We start from the raw sequence: 23968 nt of genomic DNA on the forward strand, positions 1-23968 counted from the left end.
AGGAGTACTGTGATGCCACGTAACTGGGATTTTCTTTAAGAATAAGTTTTACAAGGGTAGCACAGGAATGAATGTATCTCTAATGCTTTTCCAACTCTGTGATACTAACCACACATTTTTCCCTTTTCAAAGACATTTTAAAAGCACAGATCATTTTGATAGCAAATAATTGTTCAGTGGGTTTACGACTATGACCAAGCAGATCTAACTTTAGAGATAGTCTTGCTTTGGGCAGGAGGTTACAACCTAAATTATTCCATGGTTCTATTTTTGCTATCTTTTGTTCTCAGAATGGTTTGTATTTTAAAATATCTTTACTAGTAACACATCCCCTCTGCTAGTAACACAAAGAGATGGAGACAAGTTACAGAGATGTTAATTTTCAAGGTAATCCTGAAAAACCATCCCAGAGCATCAGAATCAGATGCCTACTTTGGCATCTTATATTTTTCAGTCTATTGTGTGAAGTATGTTATGAATTTCGGGCTATTTCTTAGCAGAGATCCTCATCACAAAATTGCTGCAGTCTCTGGCACCCTGATTGACAATAATCAGGGATGCCAAAGATTTTAAATCTGTAGATAATGACCAATGTTCTTGCTCATGGAAGTCATCCTTCTGGATTAGATTGTTAAACAGATTAGTATGTCTTTATGCTTAACTGATCTGTGCAGTGTTTATATTGTGAGCATTTACAGTAAACACAGGATTTAAACATCGTGGAAGACCACCCTGACATAATTAATGAACAAATACAGTATTTCAGCTGTTGGAGGGAACTATTTTAGTTAAGAAATTTTGGTGGAGCATGGTAACTGCTTGTAAATTGAGACACACATTTGTAGAAATGTTTGATAAAAACGATAAAAAAAAGAATTGCAGTACAAGAAGTAGTTATTGCAGAGACTTTAAGTAGATGAACACTGTTGGTTAGAATGAATCAGTTTAGCTTCTCACGGATGCTTTTTGCTGCTGGATTCTATAAAATGGAAAATATGATCTGTTGTTAAACGTATGTGAAATATAACTGTGTATGAATTTTGATCACTCTGACCACAGGCAATAATGATCTAGTTTTAAAGTTAACACGTTTTGTTTGAACCGCTATCCTGTTTCCTTCAAATATCAGTATCCAGCAGATGGCAGTGTAGTTAAACTTTTGCTACAGGATGAATTGTTTCCTTGTACTTAATTTTCTACTCTACAGGTAGATGATCAATGCTATTTCAAGATACCGAGAAAGATTTGACATCAGGAAATTAAGAAAATTAGATTGGTTCACTTAATCTACATTCTTTATATAACTTAGTGCACTCCACAGTGGAAGAGTACATGGAATGTATGCACCGAAGCTTGAACTACAGCTTTATATAGAAAGGAATGGGAGTAGTTGCTCTCATAAAATTGCTCTTATTCAGACAAATCAGCCGTAGACTCCTTTAATGGAGATTTCCAAGATGTTGAAACCAACATTGTCTCAAACTGTGCAAGTTTGTAATTTCTTTCCTCTTAAGCAAAATATTAGAAGAGCTTTGTATTTGTAAATATATATTTCTTCAACATATGACTCGTAGTTATTTTTTTTTAACTCGTAGTTAGTCTTTTTCTCCACTCATAACAAATTGTTAAAGAATAAAAACAGGCAGAGGATGTCTTTAAATAAAAATAAAATTTAATATTTTCAGCCATTTAACTTTTAAGTATATATCTGCAACAGTAACTCTCAGGATAGTTGTTCACAAATTGCTGAATGGAACTATGATTATAGAAGTTTTATTGCCTATATTCTGATATCTTTCAGTGGATTACCTGGCTCAGGCATTTGATTCTCTTCGCAAAGACTTGAAGACAGATGAAGGGAAAGCCTTATTTTTGGAATACCAATGTGTGCCTGTCATACTAAGTCACTTAAAAGTATCCAGTAGAGGTCTGCTTTCCAGTGCTCTTGATGGATTACTTCAGATGACCATGGATTCTGGTAAATTTGGGTAATTAAAAAAAATAAAATAAAATCATGATGAAAACAGGTGATGTAAGCATAAATACAACATAAGAATAGCATGATTCTTCTGTATAAATAATGTAATCTAGTATTAGCATTCATTTGTATCATGTAAATTCATTAGAGACGTAAAATGTATTTCTAAATTGTCTATCTCTTTCTGAGTTGTCGTCTTTTCTTCTCGCTCTGAGCTCTTACTACTTTCTTATTTATTGATGGCAGGTTTTTTATTGCTATTTTTCATTTGGCTTTTCAGTTTATTCCACTGTTTTACCTTGATGATGTTTTTCTTTGAAGCCAGTCTGTGCCAGGCAAGCCATATCATTAAAACCTGCCAGCAAGTGGAGATAAAAAATAGACTTTATTTAAATTATTTTTCAAATTTGAATGAACAGCTCATCCCTAGTCTTTTTTCAGTTTCTAATAATTGGATATGCATATCTGGAAGAGATGGTTATGTTTTGCTGAATTTTACTGTACTGACATGGTTATGTTTTGCTGATTTTTACTGTGCTGTGGCTCTATAAATGGGTTAATAATCTCATTTGTCACAGCACTTTTCCAAGTGATACAGGCTAATGATCAGTTGGTAAGCAACTGGATGAACACGAAGGTAGTGAGGCATTCCTGTGCCATGCTGAATAAACCTTGTGACTGTTTTTTTGAAAAGATAAAAATCACTCACTGCCTTTTAGATCAGAAAAAAAGGAAGGAGCTGCTGCTATTTTTGAAATGCATATTGTTCTTTTGGAAGTATTTTGTTACCATGCATTGTAGTGGTAAAAATAGAAAGCATGTTTGACTTGGAGTGGAACAGCATTGAGTTAAAAGTCATTTTGTAACGAGATAAGTGACAGAAATATTTAACTGAAGTTTTATTCTTCCTTGAAGACTCTTTTTCTGACCGAGTAGTTAGTGTAGTCTTACACTCAAGTATTCTTCCTGATATTCACAACTATAATTGGTGAAGTGATTGGGAAGGAGATGGTTGCATGCACAACAGTGACCTAAGCAAGGTGGATGGTGTCTGTTACGTAGCGGTAGTCGTTCTGATGAGCTAGATGCTGCAGTTTGAAGCATGATGGAGGGAGTGAGCAGCTGCGTGGTAGCTTAGCTGCCAGCTGGGCTAAACCACAACAGAGACTCACGTTTTGCCTTGTTGCTTCTCATAGAAGATGTTTATATGTGAAGTCAGGGAAGGAGGCAATGATTAATGGGATGAAATTTAATGCGTCTAAATGCTGAAATCTGCACCTAGGACGGAGTAATGCCAGGCACAAGTATTGATGTGGAGAGGAGTGGCTGGAGAGTGACCATGCAGAAAGGGATCTGGGGGTGCTGGTTGACAGCAGGCTCGATGTGGGTCAGCAGTGTGCCCTGGCAGCCAGGAGGGCAAACCACATTCTGGGGTGCCTCAAACACAGCATAACCAGGTGGTCAAAAGAGGTGATTGTCCCACTGTGTTCAGCCTTGGTACAGCCTCACCTGGAGTACTGTGTGCAGTTCTGGACCCCACAATTTCAGAAAGATCTGGAGGTCCCACAATGCGTCCAGAGGATGGCAACAAAGCTGTTGAAAGGGCTGGAAGACATGCCCTCTGAGGAGCAGCTAGGGACTTTGGGTTTGTCTGGTTTGGAGAGAAGGAGGCTGAGGGATGACCTCATTGCTCTACAGCTTCCTGGGAAGGGGGTGTGGAGAGGAAGGTGCTGATCTCTTCTCCCTGGGATCCAGCAACAGGACACATGGGAATGGTTCCAGGCTGCACCAGCAGGACTTTCGACTGGATATGAAGCATTTCTTTACCAAGGAGATGGTGAAACACTGGAACAGACTTCCTAGAGAGGTGGTCAATGCACCAAGACTGTCAGTGTTTAAAAGGCATTTGGACATTGCCCTTAACAATATGCTTTAATTTTTGGTCTGTTCTGAATTGGTCAGGCAGTTGGACTAGATGATCGTTGGAGGTCCTTTCCAACTGTTCCTATTCTACTGTAATGTTTGAATTGACATTTGATGGAGGATTTTTCTCAGCAACTGGATATAAAGCCCTATGCCGAGCCTTTCTCTTTGGCAGAATAAATTACCAATACACAAATTATAGGCATGTTCTGCTCTTTTCCAATACATAGTTAGTGTTTTGCAAGAAATTGTTAACAATGAGAAGTAGTATTGTTGATGGGAAATGGTATTTTCATTCCTTTGTAAGTTTCCTATTAAAAAGTCATTAAGAGACAAACTAGAAGATGGCAGTGGATATTCAGAGGGCTCTCTGTGTTAGATTAAAACAGGAATTTATGCTCAATTTTAAAACTGTATTGGTGTGCAGCCTTAAATATGAAGTCATAGGTAGCTGGCCATATACTAATATATGTGTTGTTGTTTAACTCCAGCTGGCAACTAAGCACCACCCAGCTGCTCACTCCCACCAGTGGGTTGGGGGAGAGAATCAGAAGATTAAAAGTGAGAAAACTCGTGGGTTGGGATAAAGTCAATTTAACAGGTAAAGCAAAAGCCATACACGCAAGCAAAGCAGAACAAGGAATTCACCACCTCCCATGGGCAGGCAGGTGTTCAGCCATCTCCAGGAAAGCAGGGCTTCATCATGTGTAATGGTGACTTGGGAAGACAAACGCCATCACTCTGAACGTCCCCCCTCTTCCTTCTTCCTCCAGCTTTTATTGCTGAGCATGACATTATATGCTACAGAATATCCCTTTGGTCAGTTGGGGCCAGCTGTCCCAGCTGTGTCCCCTCACAACTTCTTGTGCACCCTCAGCCTCCTCGCTGGTGGGGTGGTGTGAGAAGCAGAAAAGGCCCTGACTCTGTGTAAGCATGGCTCAGACATAACAAAAATGTCCCTGTATTATCAATACTGTTTTCAGCACAAGTCCAAAACAGAGCCCCATACGAGCTACTATGAAGAAAATCAACTCTATCCCAGCCCTAACCAGCAGAACATGGAATCACATTACCCAAAAAGACAGCATTTGACCAACAGGAGGCAAAGTCTAGACTTTTTTTTTTTTTTCCAGAAAGATATGCAATTCTAGGCATTCTTCCAACTTGCTGCAATAGTTTTCTGGCTCTATAGGATTATTTTAATATTTTTGTTCAAAAATATTACCTTTGGAGCTGAAGTGATTAGAAATTAAGTTGGAAAAAAAAGCCAGTGCTTTTTTTTTTTTCTGGATATTCTTTTTTGTAACTTAATTTTTTTAAGTTTTTTGTGAAGTATTTTTACAGATTCAAGTTTCAGTTGTCCAGGCTGAAAGATGTGAATTGGGTGTGAAATAACTACTATGTTGCACTACTCCTCCCTGTCACTGCATGTACCTTTTGTTATAGTAAGCAGTGAATGCTAATGGTTCTGTACAGTCCAGACCTGTCTGAGGTCCTCATGTAGGTTCTCTTCTCTGTAAGAAATTATCTTCCTCATGTTCCAGAAATGAAACCTAGATTTCCCTCATATATTAAGGAAGATTACTTAAGCTGCATATGGAGAAAGCACCTACTGGTCTAAGATAGATATTTCTGTGCTTTGATAGAAATTATAACGAGAGTCTACAGTACTGCTTAAGCCCCTTGACTGATTTGGTTTTGGTTTGCACATGTTCAGATTCTAGATCAGTATCATTCCTTTTGGCTTCATAGTATATCTGCTACAATGGATCCAGGATCCAAGTTTCCTTTGCAAGTTCATACAACATTCGCAGCGCTGATAAGGTGTTCAGTTACCAAAAGCATGATGTCAAATGCAACAGTTGAGGCATTCCTATCATCTGTTTTCTATTTATGTACAAGACCTTAATGGCAAATTAAAATTACTAAGTCTTACTGCTGTGCATCTTACTGGCACACAGCCTTTCCTACATTCCTTCTTCATTTCTGTTCAGGAGTTTCACATCAAGAATCTGAAAGAGTCCTGACACTACCATTTCAATGGGAAATGGTGGAGGGCTGAAAGGTAACGTTCCTCAGTACTTTTTTTTGCTGTCTACCTATGACTTCATTTTAGATGTTCATCAGTCTTGGCCAGCTCAAGATATGCGTTCATATGCAGTATCTTCTACTGTTCTGGTTGTGGCCAGATCTTTTTCTCACAAGGAAGAGAAGTATCAGCAGGCAGAGGTGGAGGAATAATTAATTCTAGAGTGATTTAGTTGTCTGAGAAAGCTTACTAGATCACAGGTGGTTCAGAGGGTGGCTTCAGGGCATTTCAAAACCTGAAAAAAATGCATGAAGTTGGGATTCTTCAGTTCCTCCTGGAAACTGTGGCCAGAAAGCCAAAGTGTGTTGAATGTTCTGTACTCTTTTTTGCCTGGTAGGCTGGGAATAACATTTAATGAATTCTTTGGTAATAGAACTGCACCGTTATTTTTTGGTGCTTTAGAGATGCCATAATTCTTTCTAGTGCTTTCTTTGCACTAGGTCAGCATCTCATGGCTACTATTTGAGAAAGATTAAAGCAACAAGGATCACTTAAAATAAGTCTAGTTTAAAAAAAAAAAAAGAAAAAAAGAACAGTAAACTAGGATTTGTTTGGCAAGATCGGCTCCTCTGTCATTCTTTTAATGTGTGTTGACACTCACCATGTGCTTCTGTCAAGGTAAGGTTAACTTTAATAAAACAAGTTGTCTATTTATAAAAAGACTCCCACAGAGCAGTGGGAAGAAGTAAAATCTATGTGGTGAGAGGCAGCTGATAGCCAAAATCTCTGTTTATAATTCTGCCTTGTATGCTATGTGCCCACACATGTTTTTGGATATTTGGGCACATCCATGCCCTTAAGACTATGGCTGATGAAGGTAACTGTCAGGGTTGGAGCTCAAGCCATTAAAGACACTGCATTTAAAGATCAGTACCCCTTCAGTTCAAAGGCTGATGAAACTCTTTGCTTATTAAGAATTTGGAGCTCCTCTGTGTTTTTGGTGAGCTTATGCATTCCAGTCTGAAGGAAGAAACAGATGGCAGTTTTTTGCGCTGCACAACTTGGTTGTGTGAGGTACAAAGGAAGAACCATAGGTTACTACACCAAATAACCCCTACACAACTTCTAGTGAGGAGTTTTCTTTCAAGAAACTTGACTTGGTATCCCCAGGTCTAACAAGAGCAAGAAAGTGTAAGCAGTGAATATTACAGATGGTTTCAGTGAATTTGTACTTCTGCATTACCTTTCCCACCCGTGCTTTCATGATAAGGTACTATTGAAGCAGCATCTGAATGTTCACTTAGATGAAAGAAGAGTGGAAAATGTAACCTTAGTAATAAGGGATTAGGCGTTTCATTCCTACTCCAAAGACAAAAGGGGAATATCAGCTTATTTTGACTCCCTTTGTGTCAAGAGGTCTATCCATTTGCATTCTTAGTGGTAAAACCATTTGTCATCATTTGCTTATTAAAGCCACAGATGGGCTATCAACTTTCAAGGTTCTCTTTTTGGTTCATCTCTTAATATTACTTCAGATTCCAGGTTGGAACATTTTCGTTCACTACTAGAATCAGGGTTTACTCTTTATAATCTTTTTAATTCCAGGTTAGTGAGAGTTTCCCATATACCACAAGGATGATGCCAGTCTAGTGGATCTTGTCAACCAGCTGCAAACTTATATAAAACTATAAATAAAAATATGCCTGAGGTCCACAGCTTCATCAAAAGTTTGTCTGAGTTGACATGTATTCTATACAAGAATGGATAACACCGGTGTACCTGTCCAGCTAGGCCATAGAAACATGGTGGTCTTAATACCACAGGAACTTTGTGAAGAAATGATTAGGTACCATTAGGTACCATTGGGAAGCTTATTTGTGTATGTTTTTTGAAACTTAGATGCAACATCACAGCATGCAAAGCTCCAGGGCCCATGTTATAATATACAATATAGTCACGTTATTTCTTGGAAGGAGTCAAGTTATATGTGTGTTTTTATCAAATTGGGATGTGAAATTGCATACGTGTCACTGGACTACATTATATTTTAGGTATCAGAATTTGGATAGTATTCCACAGGCATTTCCCAGACATCAGTGAGTTTTCATGCCATTGTATAATTCTGAAATATGGTGTCAGCCAAAAATAATCTCACGATTTTGTCTCAATCATTAATGTTTTTTTGAACTGTATCAGTAACTGTAACAGTACATCACGGATACAGAAAAGAAAAAAAATGCCAATGTTGTTTGCCTCACCTCTTTTACAAAAATGTTCAAGCCTAAGGAGAAGGGTAAAATGTTATACTGATTACTGTTCTTGTAATATACAAAAACATTCATAGTTGGAACAAAGGCTGACTTTTAAATGTCAGGGGTGAAAAAGTTGAGGTTAGTTTTGGCCAGCTCCTCAGGGCGTAAGAGTGAGAGGAGCTGCTAGAGATGTTATGCAGTAATTTCAGAGAGTTTGCTTTGTGTCAAGAGAACTTCAGTTTCAGCTTACTTTCATACTGTAATAGTATTTTTTTTTTTTTTTTTGGCCATCATCCAGTATTTCTGTGGATTCTGTTCACTACTTTTACTGTTACTGCATTTGAGGAAAGAAACTTTGCAACTGATTAAAGTCCTTACCTAGCCCTTAACTTTCTGTTAGCAAATACTTGCTTCATTTAACCTGCACTAGAAACTTGATAAGTAACTGAAATTAAGGTGTAAGTAATTGTTAGGGTAAACAATATAACTTTAAGTAATTTTTATTTCAAGTCATTTGCATGCTGGAGTGATTCTTTTCCTTCAGATGAGCTCAGTGGCCTAAGTTAAGTCTAGTTGGTTTAGTCTCCTATCTTCAGTGGAAGTAATAGGTTGCTTCTAAATTCCACAGTTGGGAGAGTCAACAGCTGACAGTAGGAAATCAACTCAAAAAAGATATTTTACCTCTTTCCTCTTACTACATTCTGCTAATGTTTTTATCTAAAAATGCCCATAACGGAGCATAAATTGGTACATTTCAACCTGTTCAGTCTTCTGTTTTGAATGTACTTTCCAATACTGATACATGTGAACACAGCACCTGAAGCAGTGGTTTAGCTGTGTTTTCACAGTAGCTATCTCATCAGTGCTGGTTTTGTTTCGTGGTCAGATGGGATGAGTGCCAGTTCAAGTTTATCCTTTTCAATCTCTTATTTGGCTCTCCATATCTATTACCAGGATTTCAATCCATGTTCGTTTTCTGGAGGATGCCCATCTTTCCTTTGCTGCTAAGATTGATTGATAAAAGCAGAATCAAGGGAGCAAGTCCTGCAGTCTTTTTTAATAGTAGTGGCATTTTGCTTGAATCTGGGGCTTCACATGAGTGCCATAAAATTCAACTTGATCCTTCTTTTGGTCTTTGAAACTAATGAGCAACCTATAAAGACATCTTTCTCACTTACCCTTGAGTAAAAAGGGAAGAGAGATATTCCTGCTGATTTGACAGGGAAAAAAGATTTCAATACTAAGGCTTTTGAAGATTTCCTTCCTTCGTAGATAAGGAAAGCAGGCTACCAAGCCATGATGCTTGATTTTTAGTCCCATCTCTAAGCTATGAATCTGTCTGAAGATAGAAGTAAGAACAAAACCTTCTCTGATAGTATTGTTCCAGAAAGTAGATTTAGTGTCTTGATAAACTCTCAATGTGCTTGGTGATTTCCACAAATGCAGTGCTCTGACTGCCTTTCAAATTCTGGGAGCAAAATGTATTAACTGCTGAACACTGATATGTTTCAGTTTAGTCGAATGGCTTACAATGTATTCATTGCTTAACAAAGCTCTTACCATTTCCCATTTAAATTGCTATTTAAAATTAATGTTTAATAATTGAAGTAATAGTTACTTTTAATCATTCAGATTGTTAAGTATGACACCAGTGGCTTCTAGGGTGTCTTCATACCCAAAGTTCTCTCCTTATGACTACAAATTTGTTTTCTCAGTGGATCTTGTTTCTAGGACAGTAGTTGCAACACACTGTTCAAGAGAACTCCTGAATGCCAGACATGAAACGTTTTCTGGAAACAATCTAGTATTAAGTAGCATGACCTCAACAAGAAAATTTTTTCTGTGGGTGTTGAGGAACATAGGATCATAGAATCATAGAATGGTTAGGGTTGGAAGGGACCTTAAAGATCATCTAGTTCCAACCCCCTGCCATGGACAGGGAAATCCTCCACTACACCACGTTGCCCAAAGCCTCATCCAACCTGGCCTTGAACACTTCCAGGGATGGGGCATCCACAGCTTCTCTGGGCAACCTGTGCCAGTGCCTCTCCACCCTCAATGTAAAAAATTTCTTCCTTATATCTAATCGAAATCTCCCCTCTTGTAAAAAGTCCCTCTCCAGCTTTCCTGTAGGCCCCCTTTAGGTACTGGAAAGCTGCTATGAGATCACCCCGGAGCCTTCTCTTCTCCAGGCTGAACAGCCCCAACTCTCTCAGCCTGTCTTCATAGCAGAGGTGCTCCAGCCATCGGATCATCTTCGTGGCCCTCCTCTGGACCCGCTCTAGTAGCTCCATGTCCTTCTTATGTTGGGGACTCCAGAGCTGAACACAGTATTCCAGATGGGGTCTCACGAGAGCTGAGTAGAGGGGCAGAATCACCTCCCTCGACCTGCTGGCCATGCTCCTTTTGATACAGCCCAGGATACAGTTGGCTTTCTGGGCTGCCAGTGCACCTTGCCGGCTCATGTTGAGCTTCTTATCCACCAGCACTCCGAAGTCCTTTTCCTCAGGGCTGCTCTGAATCCATTCTCTGCCCAGCCTGTACTTGTGCTTGGTACATCACATCACATCATTAGTATTAAATCACCCTGTAGTTGAATGCTTGTCATACACAATCTTGTTGAATACTGTTGTTCCTGTCTTCTGGCGTCTCATGCAGCTTACTGTTGTTTTTTTGCCTGTGAATCAGTTAAAAGGGTTCCAAAGGATGTGGTAAATTTATAGTCACCTATCAAAAATACCATTGTAGAAGTGTAGTCTAATTCATGCTTGATTTGAGATCTACTAGTAGCAGAGCTGCCTGTCTCAATTTTACCCTTTGCACTTTTACACAAAGACAGCATAAATCTTAAATTCCTCCTGCAGTGATAGCTGACTTCTGTCATAGAATGGTTAGGTTTGGAAGGGACCTCAAAGATCATTTAGTTCCAACCTCCCTGCCATGGGCAGGGACACCCTCCACTACACCAGGTTGCCCAAAGCCTCATCCAACCTGGCCTTGAACACCTCCAGGGATGGGGCAGCCACAACTTCTCTGGGCAACCTCTTCCAGTGCCTCACCACCCTCAATGTAAAAAATTTCTTCCTTAAATCTAATCTAAATCTCCCCTATTTCAGTTCAAAGCCATTGCCCCTGGTCTTATCACTACATACCCTTGTAAAAAGTCCCTCTCCAGCTTTCCTGTAGTCCCCTTTAAGTACTGGTAGACTGCTATAAGATCACCCCAGAGCTTTCTCTTTTCCAGGCTGAACAGCCCCTACTCTGAGCCTGTCTTCATAGGAGAGATGTTCCAGCCCTCGGATCATCTTCGTGGCCCTCCTCTGGACTTGCTCCAGCAGCTCCATGTCCTTCTTTTGCTGGGGACTCCGGAGCTGAACACAGTATTCCAGGTGGGGTCTCGCGAGAGCTGAGTAGAGGGGCAGAATCACCTCCCTCGACCTGCTGCCCACAATTCTTTTGATGCAGCCCAGGACATGGTTGGCTTTCTGGGCTGCCAGTGCACATTGCCAGTCATGTAGATTAATAGGTTCCTCTTTCCCAATCTTATTCATTCAAGGAGATCAAAACTTACTTGCTCATTAGACATTGCAAAGCACTGGCCTTTGCTTTAAATAAACCTTACATTTACTTTGTCTTAAAGCTTACTTCTGTTTTACAGAGAGAATATTTTGCATTGGTGTGTGCTTATTCACAAATTGAGATGAGTGCATATTGAAAAAAATCTCTAAATGACTCTCATGCTTACTGTTAAGTTAAGACATGTTCTGTTAGGGCTGAAGTATGATTTCTTTACCATATTAATATCACTTAAGATGTTTAGTAACTGCAAAAGTGAACTGTGTTTACACAAATGCTGAACCCTACTTCTATTTTTTTTGTAAGAAAATGTGGTCATGGATAACCAAGTTTGTGTCCAGATTTACTCATCTCGTAAGGAAGTTAATGAAGCCAGTGGAGATAAAAAGATTCACAACTTCTTACTATGGAGACAGTCTTTTTATGTGAACTGCCTATATGCACACTTCCTCTCTTCCTTCAAGTTGAAATGCTTCCATAACTAATGCTAGGTATTCCATAATTCACACTGTCCTACAGGTATATGTCTAAAAAGTCAATGGTCAGAATCTGTCAAGGAAACCCAAACCCACTCCTTTATTTTTCTCTTGAGTCTTAGTGTTTTGAGACTTTAAGGACTACAAGCAGTGAAGATACAGAGTAAAAAATGCCTGTATGCTCAGACAAGTGAAAATATTATCTTTACTGGTAACTGTTTGCAGGATTGAAACTTTTCAAATGAGGTTATTCTGCAGTACTGAAAGGTAAAAATGTGAGGTCTGTAAGTACCGTACTAAGGTAAGATTCCCCCTCACCTGTGTGAAAGGCAGATGTGAAATTATGCTGAGGAACTGTGTTTGAAGCTATAGCAAAAGGAATGATTTACAGCTTATGTGGGATAAACATTGAAATACAAACCATTTAAAAGAAAATCCTTCCCCTATTATCCTGTCTTACCATTGTGATTTTTGTATTCATTCTTCTGAAAACAGTGAATAATTATGTTGGATTAATAGATGTTTTAGTTTAATATTTTAACCACAGATAAGTATCTCTAACTCTGTTAAATGCAGCCTATGATAATGTTAGGACCAGCCTGTGTACTTGCTGAAAGCAAGCAAGTACATCAAAAGTTTGCACACGTTTTTGCTAATTAATTGCAAGCTTAGTTTGAATACTTTGATTTTGATGAAATACATGTTTGCAGGTTTTGAAAATTAATGCAGTAAGTGGAGTAATGTAATTTAATTTCTGCTGAAGTCATAGTAGCTTACTCTCCAATAAGAAAAAATGTTCTTGTCATTATTTTCTTTTTGTTCTAGTAACAGTTGTGTAATGCTTAGCCGTTCTGAATTTTGGACCCCTGTCTCATTGGCTCCAAAGTAAGAAATAAAAAAGACCATTAAATATAAACTTATGTAGAGCCAAATAGCCACGTTGTAAGTAAAGCTTCACTGTGCATACCATTTTGAAGGCAGATGTGAATGCTAGCTTTTAAAAAGTATTTGATGTAAAAAGGAGTTGTTTATATCAGTACTTGGATATATGCATCCCTTTTCAAGTCAATTTAATTTATAAAATCTTTAGAACAATAAAGTTTATTCAAGTAGGATCTTGTTTGCTCTTATTTACTAAACTTGCATTTTTTTTATAAACAGTTTACAGTTTTCTAGTGTTCAATAAAATGCTTTAATTTCAAACAATTGAAGTATGACTTAATTAGAAAAAATATTTTTTAATACACATGTTTTTTAATTTTACTCTTGGCTAGCAGAACTATTGTACTTATCAGCGGACTTTTCTCTGTATCTTTCAAGGTGAATTTAGTGCAATGTCATAATTGAAATAATTTCGTAAAGGTCTTTTTTTATTTTGTAAGTAGATAGTGCAATTTGTGCAGTTTTAGCAGCATCTCTGCATTGTTAAGAGTTCAGACTTTATTTACCTGCTTACTTGCAATCTGATGTTACAGAATTACAGGTCATGGCATGTTAAGTTTGTTTATGTAAAGGCTTCCTTATTTGAGTTTGTCATTGTGTTTGAAACACTGTGCTTAGTTCTGAGCATTAAGGATTACCAGGAGTGGAGGTATGGGAGCAGGGAAAACAAGGGAGGAGAGCTCTGACAGAAAAAGTGTTGCAACAAAGGTCCTTTAGGTGTCCTCTGTAAGAGAGATCTGTGATTCCTTCAGTGATTCTTCTAGTTCATTAGGCTTTTTCTGTTTTCTTGAACAAAGTAACCCATAACAATGCATAACTTCTATTTATAAAGCTGTTATTTGTAAAATGCTGGGTTTCTCTCTCTCTCTCTCTCTCTCAGACCACATTAGAATCACTCTTTAATGGTTAGACCATGTTGGTTGCCCATAGAAATACTGAGTTCAATAAGTTTTCATCCTGTGATGTTTCTAATCAGTGATTTTCCAGGAAAAATGCTTGTTGTTTCTTAGTGTATTGTCTTTACACTTTTGATATTTTGGTAAGTAAAGTAATTCTGGTTTTCATGTATTTTATACCTGTTGCCTTCTAAATGGATAGTTCCAGCGTGGAATTTCATTAGACTACTCCTGTTTTCATGCCAAAGTCATTAATTAATGTACTAAATAAGCACAATTGCCAAAATCAGTACTTGAAACTCAAGTCCACTTTTCAAGGCAAAATGTTTTGCTTTGGTTTTAGCCAGTTCCTTACACTACACACCATCCAGTCCTTTCACTAAACCCTATCTTCTCCAATATAATATCACATATGTCGCTTTATCAAACGGTATTGAAGTCTAGCCAACTTCTAATGGCTGTAGCATTTATTTGCTAAACAAAAGTATCCGACTACTCTGACCCAACATACTTATAGTTCCTGTACACATACTTACAGGTAAACTTATAGTACACTTTATTTCATTTTTAATTTGTCTCCTTTAGTTCCTGAAAATATCTTTAGAATCTTACTGAAAGACATATATGTTCAGATTGCCTTTTTTTGTCCAAGTCCATCATATATATATATTGCATTTGCTGTTCTCTCTTCAGAAGGTGCCGCTTCCTGATTTGTAAGCAACAATTGTTTAACTCTTCTTGTCATTAAATTGAGGCAACATTTCTTTCAGAATCCTGAATCATAGAATCATAGAATCATAGAATGGTTTGGGTTAGAAGGGACCTTAAAGATCATCTAGTTCCAACCCCCCTGCCATGGACAGAGACATCTTCCCCTAGATCAGGTTGCTCAAAGCCTCATCCAACCTGGCCTTGAACATTTCCACTGATGGGGCATCGGCAACTTCATCCTTGGAGGTGTTCAAGGCCAGGTTGTGTGAAGTCTGTTCTGGTGTCCCTGAGTAAAGGACTTTTTTGGAATTACAAGTTTGGGGGACTTTTTTTGTATGTTCCATTTATCAAGATAGAGCTGTCTCCCAAAAAACAGTATGTTAGCCAAAGTGTGCACCCAAAAGACTGAAATACCATTAACTTTTATCCCATCTTTCTTGTGCTGACCACAGATGACCTCACTACCTCTTTTTTGTTCTATTTTTACTTAAATGGCTGGGAGAACCTTTTTTTTTTTTTTAATTAATGAAGTCTGACTTGACTTTTCATACTATCCTTTTTATTATAAAGATAGTTTCTGACCTCCAAGGCATAGCTTTCTTTTCTGATATTTTTTGTTTTCCCTATAGACTTCCCAAGCATCTCTTGTGGCATAAGTATTCCTGCTAATTTTTTAATCTTTTCTATGAATTTTTTTTGTGGGTGCAACCTCCAGTTGCCATTTGAGAATGACTTTGGTCTCCCATACGTCCTATCTCTTGTCTGCATGAAGGTCTTGTGCATCCTAGGAAACTGAAGAGCAATTCAGATCATACTGAGGTCAACAGATATTGGGTGACCAGCTGAAATTTTCACTTGGGCTCTCTTAATTCAGGGTCACCCGTGTAAGCATCTACACTTGAGAGACCTTACGCTGACTGGAATCTCACACTATCTCCACTGTGGTTTAACCACTGGCACTTAACAGCCCTGGCTATTGAGTGTAGGATAAAAAGTTACATTCAGCAAATGGTTCAAATCTCACAGGTGACTTGGTTATTAGCAACATGTGTTACTACTCTTCCCTTTTAAGTGTTTCTGCTTTGGTGCACAGTCAGTTAACTTCTGCAAAAGTTAACTTTGTCCGTGCTAGAAGACAGTGCTGTGTCACTCACTTGTGTTGCTGTCATATGTTCTCCGTTCTCCCAGCAGATCCTCATGCAATTAGAAATAAGAGAAAACTGTAATCGTCGATTCGTTAAAACGTGAACTTAAAGTTGCCATGCCTTACAGTCTTCATTTTCTGAGGTGGCATAGCTTTAGGCATAAAACAGAATTTTCCGGTTAACTATAGCTGGTGAGATTTTAATGCTGTGAGTGACTGATTACTTTGAGGGTAAATTTCAGATGAATTCTGTCAACAGTGATAAATTGCTCATTGTTCATTGCAGTCTACCAATCCAGTTAAGCTAATGCAACTACAACATTCTGCAATTTCGTAAGGATACCAGTGGAGGCTTTTGCAGATTATTTTAAATTGTGCCAAAGTCCTGTCAGGATGGATTCCAATTTAGTTTTTCTAAAATAGTTAATAGAAACAAAATCTGTGCAGATCTAAACCACCAAAATATTTAAAATTTGAAACTTGTATTCTTTTAGTTCATCAGCTAGACATGCATTTAAATTATATGCTTACTTTGTACATTTTCTGATTACTTAGAATATATTCTGCAAAAGCTTCTCTAAAGTGAGTATATAAACAATGTACAGAAAATCCATTTAAATGTGTGCCTTTATCAGTTTGCTTTCACATAATCAAAATTTGCAAACTTTTAGAAATTATTTCCACTTTGGCTTTTCTGTTTTATAGTAAAAATCATTCTGTCTTAAAAGCAATGCATATCTTTTACGTAGGTTTGTAAAATTAACAGTCAAAACATTGTTACAGCGTATATATAAAAAAAATATTTTTTAAAAAAATGAAATATATTTAAGGAACAAGAGCAAGGAAATATTTTTAAGGAACAAGAGCAAGGCAGCAAAGAAATGTCCAGGTCAGCTGAATATGGTATTTGTTTGCCCCTGCAGAAAAGGAGTGTAAAGCATTTTATGGCTATTTATGGATATTTATAGGAATAAATTGTAGGACTGCCCTCTTCATCTCAGTGGTCTTCTTACCTTCAGATCTCTCATGAATCAGAGTTCAACTGAGTCAGAAGTCATGTTAAATGAGAGGTTTCTAAAGCCATTTGTTGTTTTAACAGGCCATAGAAAGAAGAAAAAATCTTTCTTCTCGATTTACTTCTTGAATGTCAGTGTTCTCACACATTTATTTACACTTTTCTTACCTTTCTGATAAACATCTTTGGTAAGTAAGAGATACTGTTTAAAGTTTTTGTTGTTAAAACAGACTTCATCAGTGGTGCAGTGCAGATCGATAGGACCATTTCTGTTTTGTGGGAGTAGGCAGTCATTTGTCAGAACTGTAGCAAACTGTAGAAGAATTTCCATAAAGTTGTAAAGTTCTGTGGAATTTCTATAAAGTTAGAATAACATAATTTGTAGTCGTAGATTTGTCTTGCTTTAGAGAAGATTATCTCTTGTTGCTGTCTGTATAGAAATATAGAAATTTATCTGTGCAAAGAAATTGAAATTTAGCAGATACTGTGAACCCATGTAAGGATTTTCTACTAGCTGTAATTGACAGACAGTGCTGAGTTTTTGATGTCACAATTTCTGAGAAATAATACCTTCTGCAGTGAAAGTAGAGAAATGTTAAAAGAAATATTAAAAGTGGTATGCCCTGAGTAACTATATCCTGGGGACTGTGTTTGCACATACCAAGGGCAGATGCAGTCAATAGTGACTTCTCTTGTTGGATTCCTGACAAATTTGTTCAGTTCTGTTACCTATTGAGTTAGAATAGTCCCCCATTCTCAAGTTAAATTTTCCTTAGAAAATATATTCTTCTCGTCTTTTTTTTTTTGTGTGTGTGTGTGTATGAAATCAGCATTCTACTGGGTCCTTATGATATTTGATAAAGAGGCATTTTCAGGTAAATTCAAACATATATGGCAAATGGTTTCTTTATATGAATCTACTTTATATAAATACATATTTATGCACATGTAGAAAATGCATTTCTTTAGCATAAACCTTATTTTTCATCTTAAGGAGACTGTGCCCTTTTCTTTGTTCCTTTTAGAAATTCTGCTGTAACTTCCAATCGTCAATTAATTTTCTTTTAACGTGTTGTGGTATCTCCAGGTTTGTAGAAATGCAGTCTTAGTTCACTATTCCAGTATCCATGATGTTTTTCTTGTCTTAGAAGCTGTCAGTGATACTCAATACATCAATTCAGTCATAGCGTTCTATCCTTGGTTGAAGACCATAAGCTAAAATAAGATGAGAAATAGTATCTTTACTGACACAGAAGAAAAATATATATGTACTTTTCATTTTTTCAGTATATTTTTCACTGATTACTGCTTACATTTCTATTTGACTTTTATTCTGGTTTTATATTTATTACTGTTACAATTTTGAGACAGCAAATTGTAACTGGAAATAGTACCAAAAGTGAGAGGAGAGTATGTGTAAAATCATAGGTGGATTGAACATCGTAGAAGGAATGCAAGAAACACAGAAGTGGCAGTAAACAGAAAAATAAATTAATTTATAGCCATCTATTGCCTTGATAATGTATGTCTCTTGGAATAATTATTGTTTTGTGTTGCTTTGTGTAAAGAACAGAGGACACTTCAGCTGTGCAAACCACAAGTCATCTGCCTGCCTTTTGCAAACTTCACAGTACCACAGTTGTCACCTTGTTTTTTACTGCTTTTTTAGACCAAAGTCTATTATCCGGCATCTGTATGGTTTCCATCTACACATTCTATTGCGTATTTTGTGGATTCTGCCAGTTGAATCCAGCCTTTTAAGTCAATTCTTCCAAAAGCACCTCCACTGAAAAGAGAGGAAAGATTACATGTAGCCAGAGCTGCTCTGATCTGTGCTAAAGGCATTTGCTGTTTCTTGGTCTCTTCATCTGGTGGTGTAAACCAGCAAAGGCCCACAAATTCCATTGACTCCACTGTATAGTGTAATGATGTAAGACGTAGTCAGCGTTGTGGGGACAGTAGAGTCATTTGTCCGTGTAGCCAAATGACATGCCATTGTTTTGAAAAAAAATACAGGTTTTGAAAGATCTTCTTCCTAACAGTAAGGCCCAGGAATTACTGCGTCCTTTTTCAATATGCAGTATAAATGCCTACCTCTGAGAAAATGTAATTGTTTAGGCTCTCGGGCTGACTATAATTGCCAAGTTGATTATTTTATTTCTTTCAAACCCCATTCCAAACAGTTTTCTGTAGCGTTTCTTCTGATTTTGTATCAGTAAGCCTCCTGAAATAAATTAAAACCTTGAATTCACTCCAAGGCTACTTGTTACACTTGATAAGTGTATGTCCTTGGACAAGGAAAGCAAAAATTTTGACCAAAAGATACATCCAGTGTTTTTTGAACTGATGAAAGCCATCTTGACATCCTATTTACAAATTACAGTATTCAGCATATGTGCAAAGAATTTTTTTAATGTCTGTGTTTATTGGTTTATGCTGTTATTTTTCATGTTGCAGTTTCTTATTAAGTATAACACATTAAATATTTTAAACATTATTTAAACATTAAAATATTTTCCTCACATCTGTATTCCTCTAATGCAAATGCTTTGTGCTATATGAAAGACTATTCTTTTTTTAAAAAACATAAATTGCTACTTATTTTTTTTATGTTTTTGCTATAAATTAATCTGTAATATCAGAAACAAGAACAAGATAAAAAGTGAACAGATTTAACCTTATTCTGAAGTGATTGGATTTTGGGGAACAGGATAGAGGGAAGTGTTATACAATGTGACTTAAAAATTCATCCACTGTTTTAAGGGAGTTTTGTTGGTATTTAACACTTCATATCCAGCTCTTACTTTTACCTCTCATTTATTATTTTGCCAGTCTTGAAAGAGAGTACAGTGACAGTATTTTGATAATGAAGGCTGTCAGGTATCACGGTAGCTTCTACATGTACTGTCCCCATCCATGTCATTTGCCACAGCTTAAAATATTTCCTTGTGAGTCTTTTTGCATGGTTTAATGTTCCCCTCACATGATCAAAAGGAAAGAACCATGATAAATGAGCATTGAATAAACATGTTCAAGATAAGAATTTATATTTTAGTTTAAAATTGTTCTGTTTCCTGTTTTCCTTCGTTCTCAAGGGAATAGGCCTTGTTTTAATACCAGAGTCGATAATGTCAGAGCTCTTAGGAATTTGCATTTTTTCAGTTCATAGTTTTACCTGAGTTTTGCATCACATTCTCAGCATAAAGTGAATTATTTCATTGTTCTAATAGTTGCACAACATGAGGCATTTAATGCCCTTTAAAGGTATCAATAGCTGGTTTGTTTTTCCCTGCACTGAGCTCTGTGATACAGTTTTTAAATTATTTTCATTTACAGGATCCTTACAGCCTTTCCTGGAAGCCTGCAGTAACGAATCCTTCTTCCGTACTTGCTCTGTATTGCTTCGAAGTTCTAAGCTAGATACTCAGATTTTGGAAAAGCTCTGCGTTATACTGCAGAAACTCTCCAGAATAAAGTAATCCTTTATTACCATTATTCTATTAGTTATTATTAGATCAGCAAACTTGGGGACCATTATCTTTCTCCTTTTTCAAAAACTTATCTCCTTTTGCAGTTTATTTATTCCATGATAGACAATGCTAGACTTTCTCTATTAACAGTTAAATTTGAACTTTGTGTCACAGATGCGTAAGACTAGACTCTCAATTTGCTTATAATTCCAGTTCAGTTTACAGAACTCAAACTAAAAACAACCCACACCAAATAACTAGCCTAAAGAGGAAATATTCCTTACGTATGCAGATGACAAAAATGCTTAGAAGAGAACCCTTATTTTTCCCCTTGACCTTCAGTTTTGCTCGGGTACTTGGTAGTAATCTCTTTTGAAAATTTAGTTTTATCTGTGACTTGCATTCAAGTTTCATCAGTTATCATTTCCTTCAAAAACAAAATTTAAAGTCTTGAGCCATTCAAGTCCTTTTGGGAATGTTAATCTTTATAAAATGTGTTCCCTTTGCTTACCAGTTATTAGTTTATTGTAACAAAGGTCTTCACCATATCTGTAGTAATGTGTTGCTGAGCAACTTTGGTGCATTACTTAATGGGATTGTTTCATTTATAAAAGCAGATATCTAAACTGAGCCAATTTTTACATTAGACTTAAAGTTGTTGACAAAACTGAGAATTTTATTAGACTTTATTAGGAACAAAATTGAATTCTAGGAAAAGCCGTATGTTTTCCTATAAAATAAACTAATATAAATCATAACTTACATTGGAAATATCCTAGAAGTAAAATTTAATCAGAAATCCTAATTATTTTAAATTTTTTATTTATTGTTTCTGAAATCTTATTGCACATTAGTGAAACTCTGTTAGAGCCTGTCCTTGAGCTTTCGTTACACTACATTTAAATACCACTTACTCAAGTGAGACAATAGTTTTTGGTGATTTTTGCCAAGATTTTTCTCACCATGCACTGATAACCTTCTGCTTAGACGCATCATATGCGACATAGAAGATTTATATGAAACTCCCAATATAATGCACGTTTTTCTTCATTATAAAGTAATTTTCTGTAGAATCTTTAGTATTTAGATGAAACTTCTCAATTTTCAATTGACAATTATTTTATATAAAATCTTTTGCAGAAGAAATAAGAAGATGTTTGAATTGTTTACCCTTCACCAAATGATCCAAGAACTGCATAGGACTACAAATCCAGATCATGCTTTCCTCTGTATAAACCTCAATTCAATTCTGCTGAATTTGGGATTGTCGAGAAGTAACTCTCTTGCCTCCAGTCTAAGCACAAGTCACTAGCACTATCTTTCAATCTAATTATTGTTCTATATAATTTATACCAACTGCCTATGTTACCTGAAATTTTGATTTTTTTTTTACTGTTTTTCGTAAGTAAATTAAGCAGAACTTTAGTACTGCAGAAGTTGCTTTGTATCATGTGTAATCTCATTGATATTTCCCTCATTCATAAAAAGGAAAATGAAAAATTGTGTAATATGCTAAATAGCTTTCTTCAATACTTTCCAAAGAATTGAAATAATGCTGCTGATCTGAATGACTCATGCAATCTAAAGAATTGCATCCCTTGAGTAAGCAGATCAGAAATACCAACCTTTCCTTACAGGTATGAATCTTAGTTACCTTTGACTCTTATTTTGTAAATTCATTTATTTATTTTACCGTTGACAAGTAACAGGCAGGTATTTTACCAAATTATCCTTTGAGATTAGTACAGTTTTAATGATTAAAACCAGATTTTTTAACTTAACTAGATATTTTGAATGAGAAATTTTGTTGTTATTTTGATTACAGAATGTCTTACTGTTTGTTTGATCTTTTCCTGTATTTATGTAACATTAAATATTTTATCCTGCTTTGTATGAATTTCTAGTGTAACTTTGGGTTGTAATATCTCTGAAAATGTAAATAAAAACATTTCTTAAAATGCCTCATGATAGTAATCCCTAATGTAAAATTATTATATTTTATTGTTTCTGCTGTATTTTATATTAATTTGCAATGCAATCCTCATTTGGCCTCTTGGTACCTACATTTCTTTTCTGAGTGTGATGAATATATTTTTTGTCTGCCACAGTTCAGCATTCAGAAGTTCTTGCACATAGGAAATAGGATACTTTTTGAAAATTCAACTTAGTCTTCCATCTTTGTCAGCGACATGGATGACGGCATTGAGTGCACCCTCAGTAAGTGAGTGCACCCTCAGTAAGTTTGCCAATGACACCAAGTTGTGTGGTGCTGTGGACTCACTTGAGGGAAGAGATGCCATCCAGAGGAACCTTGATAGGCTTGAGAAATGGGCCAGTGCTAACTGCATGAGCTTCAACAAGTCAAAATGCAAGATCCTTCACCTGGGTCGGGCCAATCCTAGGCACAAATACAAACTGGGCCCGGAGTGGGTTGAGAGTCGCCCTGAAGAGAAGGATTTGGGGGTGTTTATAGATGAGAAGCTCACCATGAGCCGGCAGTGCACTCATGCGGCCCAGAAGGCCAACCGCATCCTGGGATGTATCAAGAGAAGCGTGGTCAGCAGGTCAAGAGAGGTGATTCTCCCCCTTTACTCTGCTCTTGTGAGACCCCACCTTGAATACTGTGTCCGGTTCTGGTGTCCCCACCATAAGAGAGACATAGATTTGTTGGAGCGTGATCAGAGGAGGGCCACAAAGATGATCCAGTGGCTGGAGCACCTCTGCTACGAAGACAGGTTGCAGGAGCTGGGATTGTTCAGCCTTGAAAAGAGAAGATTTCGGGGAGACCTAATAGCTGCCTTCCAATACCTGAAGGGAACCTACAGGAAGGCTGGGGAGGGACTTTTTACAAGAGTGTCCACTGATAGGACAAGGGGAAATGGGTTTAAGTTGAAGGAGAACAGATTTGGATTAGATCTTAGGAAGAAATTCTTCAGTCCGAGGGTGGTGAGACTTTGGAATAAATTGCCCAGAGAAGTTGTGGATGCCCCTTCCCTGGAGGTGTTCAAGGCCAGGTTGGACGGAGCCTTGAGTAGCATGATCTAGTTGAGAGGCGTCCCTGCCCATGACAGGGAGGTTGGATTAGATGATCTCTAAGGTCCCTTCCAGCCTATGCCATTCTATGATTCTATGATTTCTGATTTATACTGTAACTACTGAAACTTTTTAATTGTAAAATTGAAACTGCGGTTAAAATTTAAAGATCTGCTGTATGTTAGTCTTTGACTAACACTGGCAGACAGTATAAAATTTCAGAGAGGTTTACTTCTCATTTTCATACTTTTTTTTTTCCTTGGTTTTCCTTTGTATTTTTACCAGAACTCTTTGAACTGAGTCTTTGAAGTTGAATTCTAACTGCAAATATTTTTCTAGCAATTTGACTTACATTTCTGACAAGATTTCCTGTGAAAGGAATGTACACCAGATTTGGCACCAACTATGTCCGGAAAAGAGAGCAAGCAGTGTGTACTCTTTGGGCAGGAAACCAATTCTAGGTAATTTTTAAATAGCACTAATCATAGCTAAAAGCTTTTGCTGACAGTGGATCATGTTATGG

At 37.1% G+C, this 23968-nt stretch overlaps 1 protein-coding gene across 2 annotated transcripts in view; it reads left to right on the forward strand.

The window, feature by feature from the left end:
- The window catches only part of CCDC138 (coiled-coil domain containing 138), a 42840-nt gene extending 21116 nt beyond the window's left edge, over positions 1 to 21724 (forward strand). Inside the window, exons 13-15 of one of the 2 annotated variants that reach the window (XM_086610588.1) lie at positions 1802 to 1978; positions 20279 to 20417; positions 21553 to 21724. In XM_086610588.1, the coding sequence (XP_086466714.1) occupies positions 1802 to 1978; positions 20279 to 20417; positions 21553 to 21724 (488 nt within the window). Of the gene's footprint in view, positions 1 to 1801; positions 1983 to 20276; positions 20418 to 21552 lie in introns of both variants that reach the window. The other variant, XM_086610593.1, reaches the window with a different exon arrangement.
- The last annotated feature ends 2244 nt before the right edge of the window (positions 21725 to 23968 follow it).

Source organism: Tauraco erythrolophus, chromosome 1, assembly GCF_009769465.1.
Source record: "Tauraco erythrolophus isolate bTauEry1 chromosome 1, bTauEry1.pri, whole genome shotgun sequence".
NCBI classification, from domain to species: Eukaryota; Metazoa; Chordata; class Aves; order Musophagiformes; family Musophagidae; genus Tauraco; species Tauraco erythrolophus.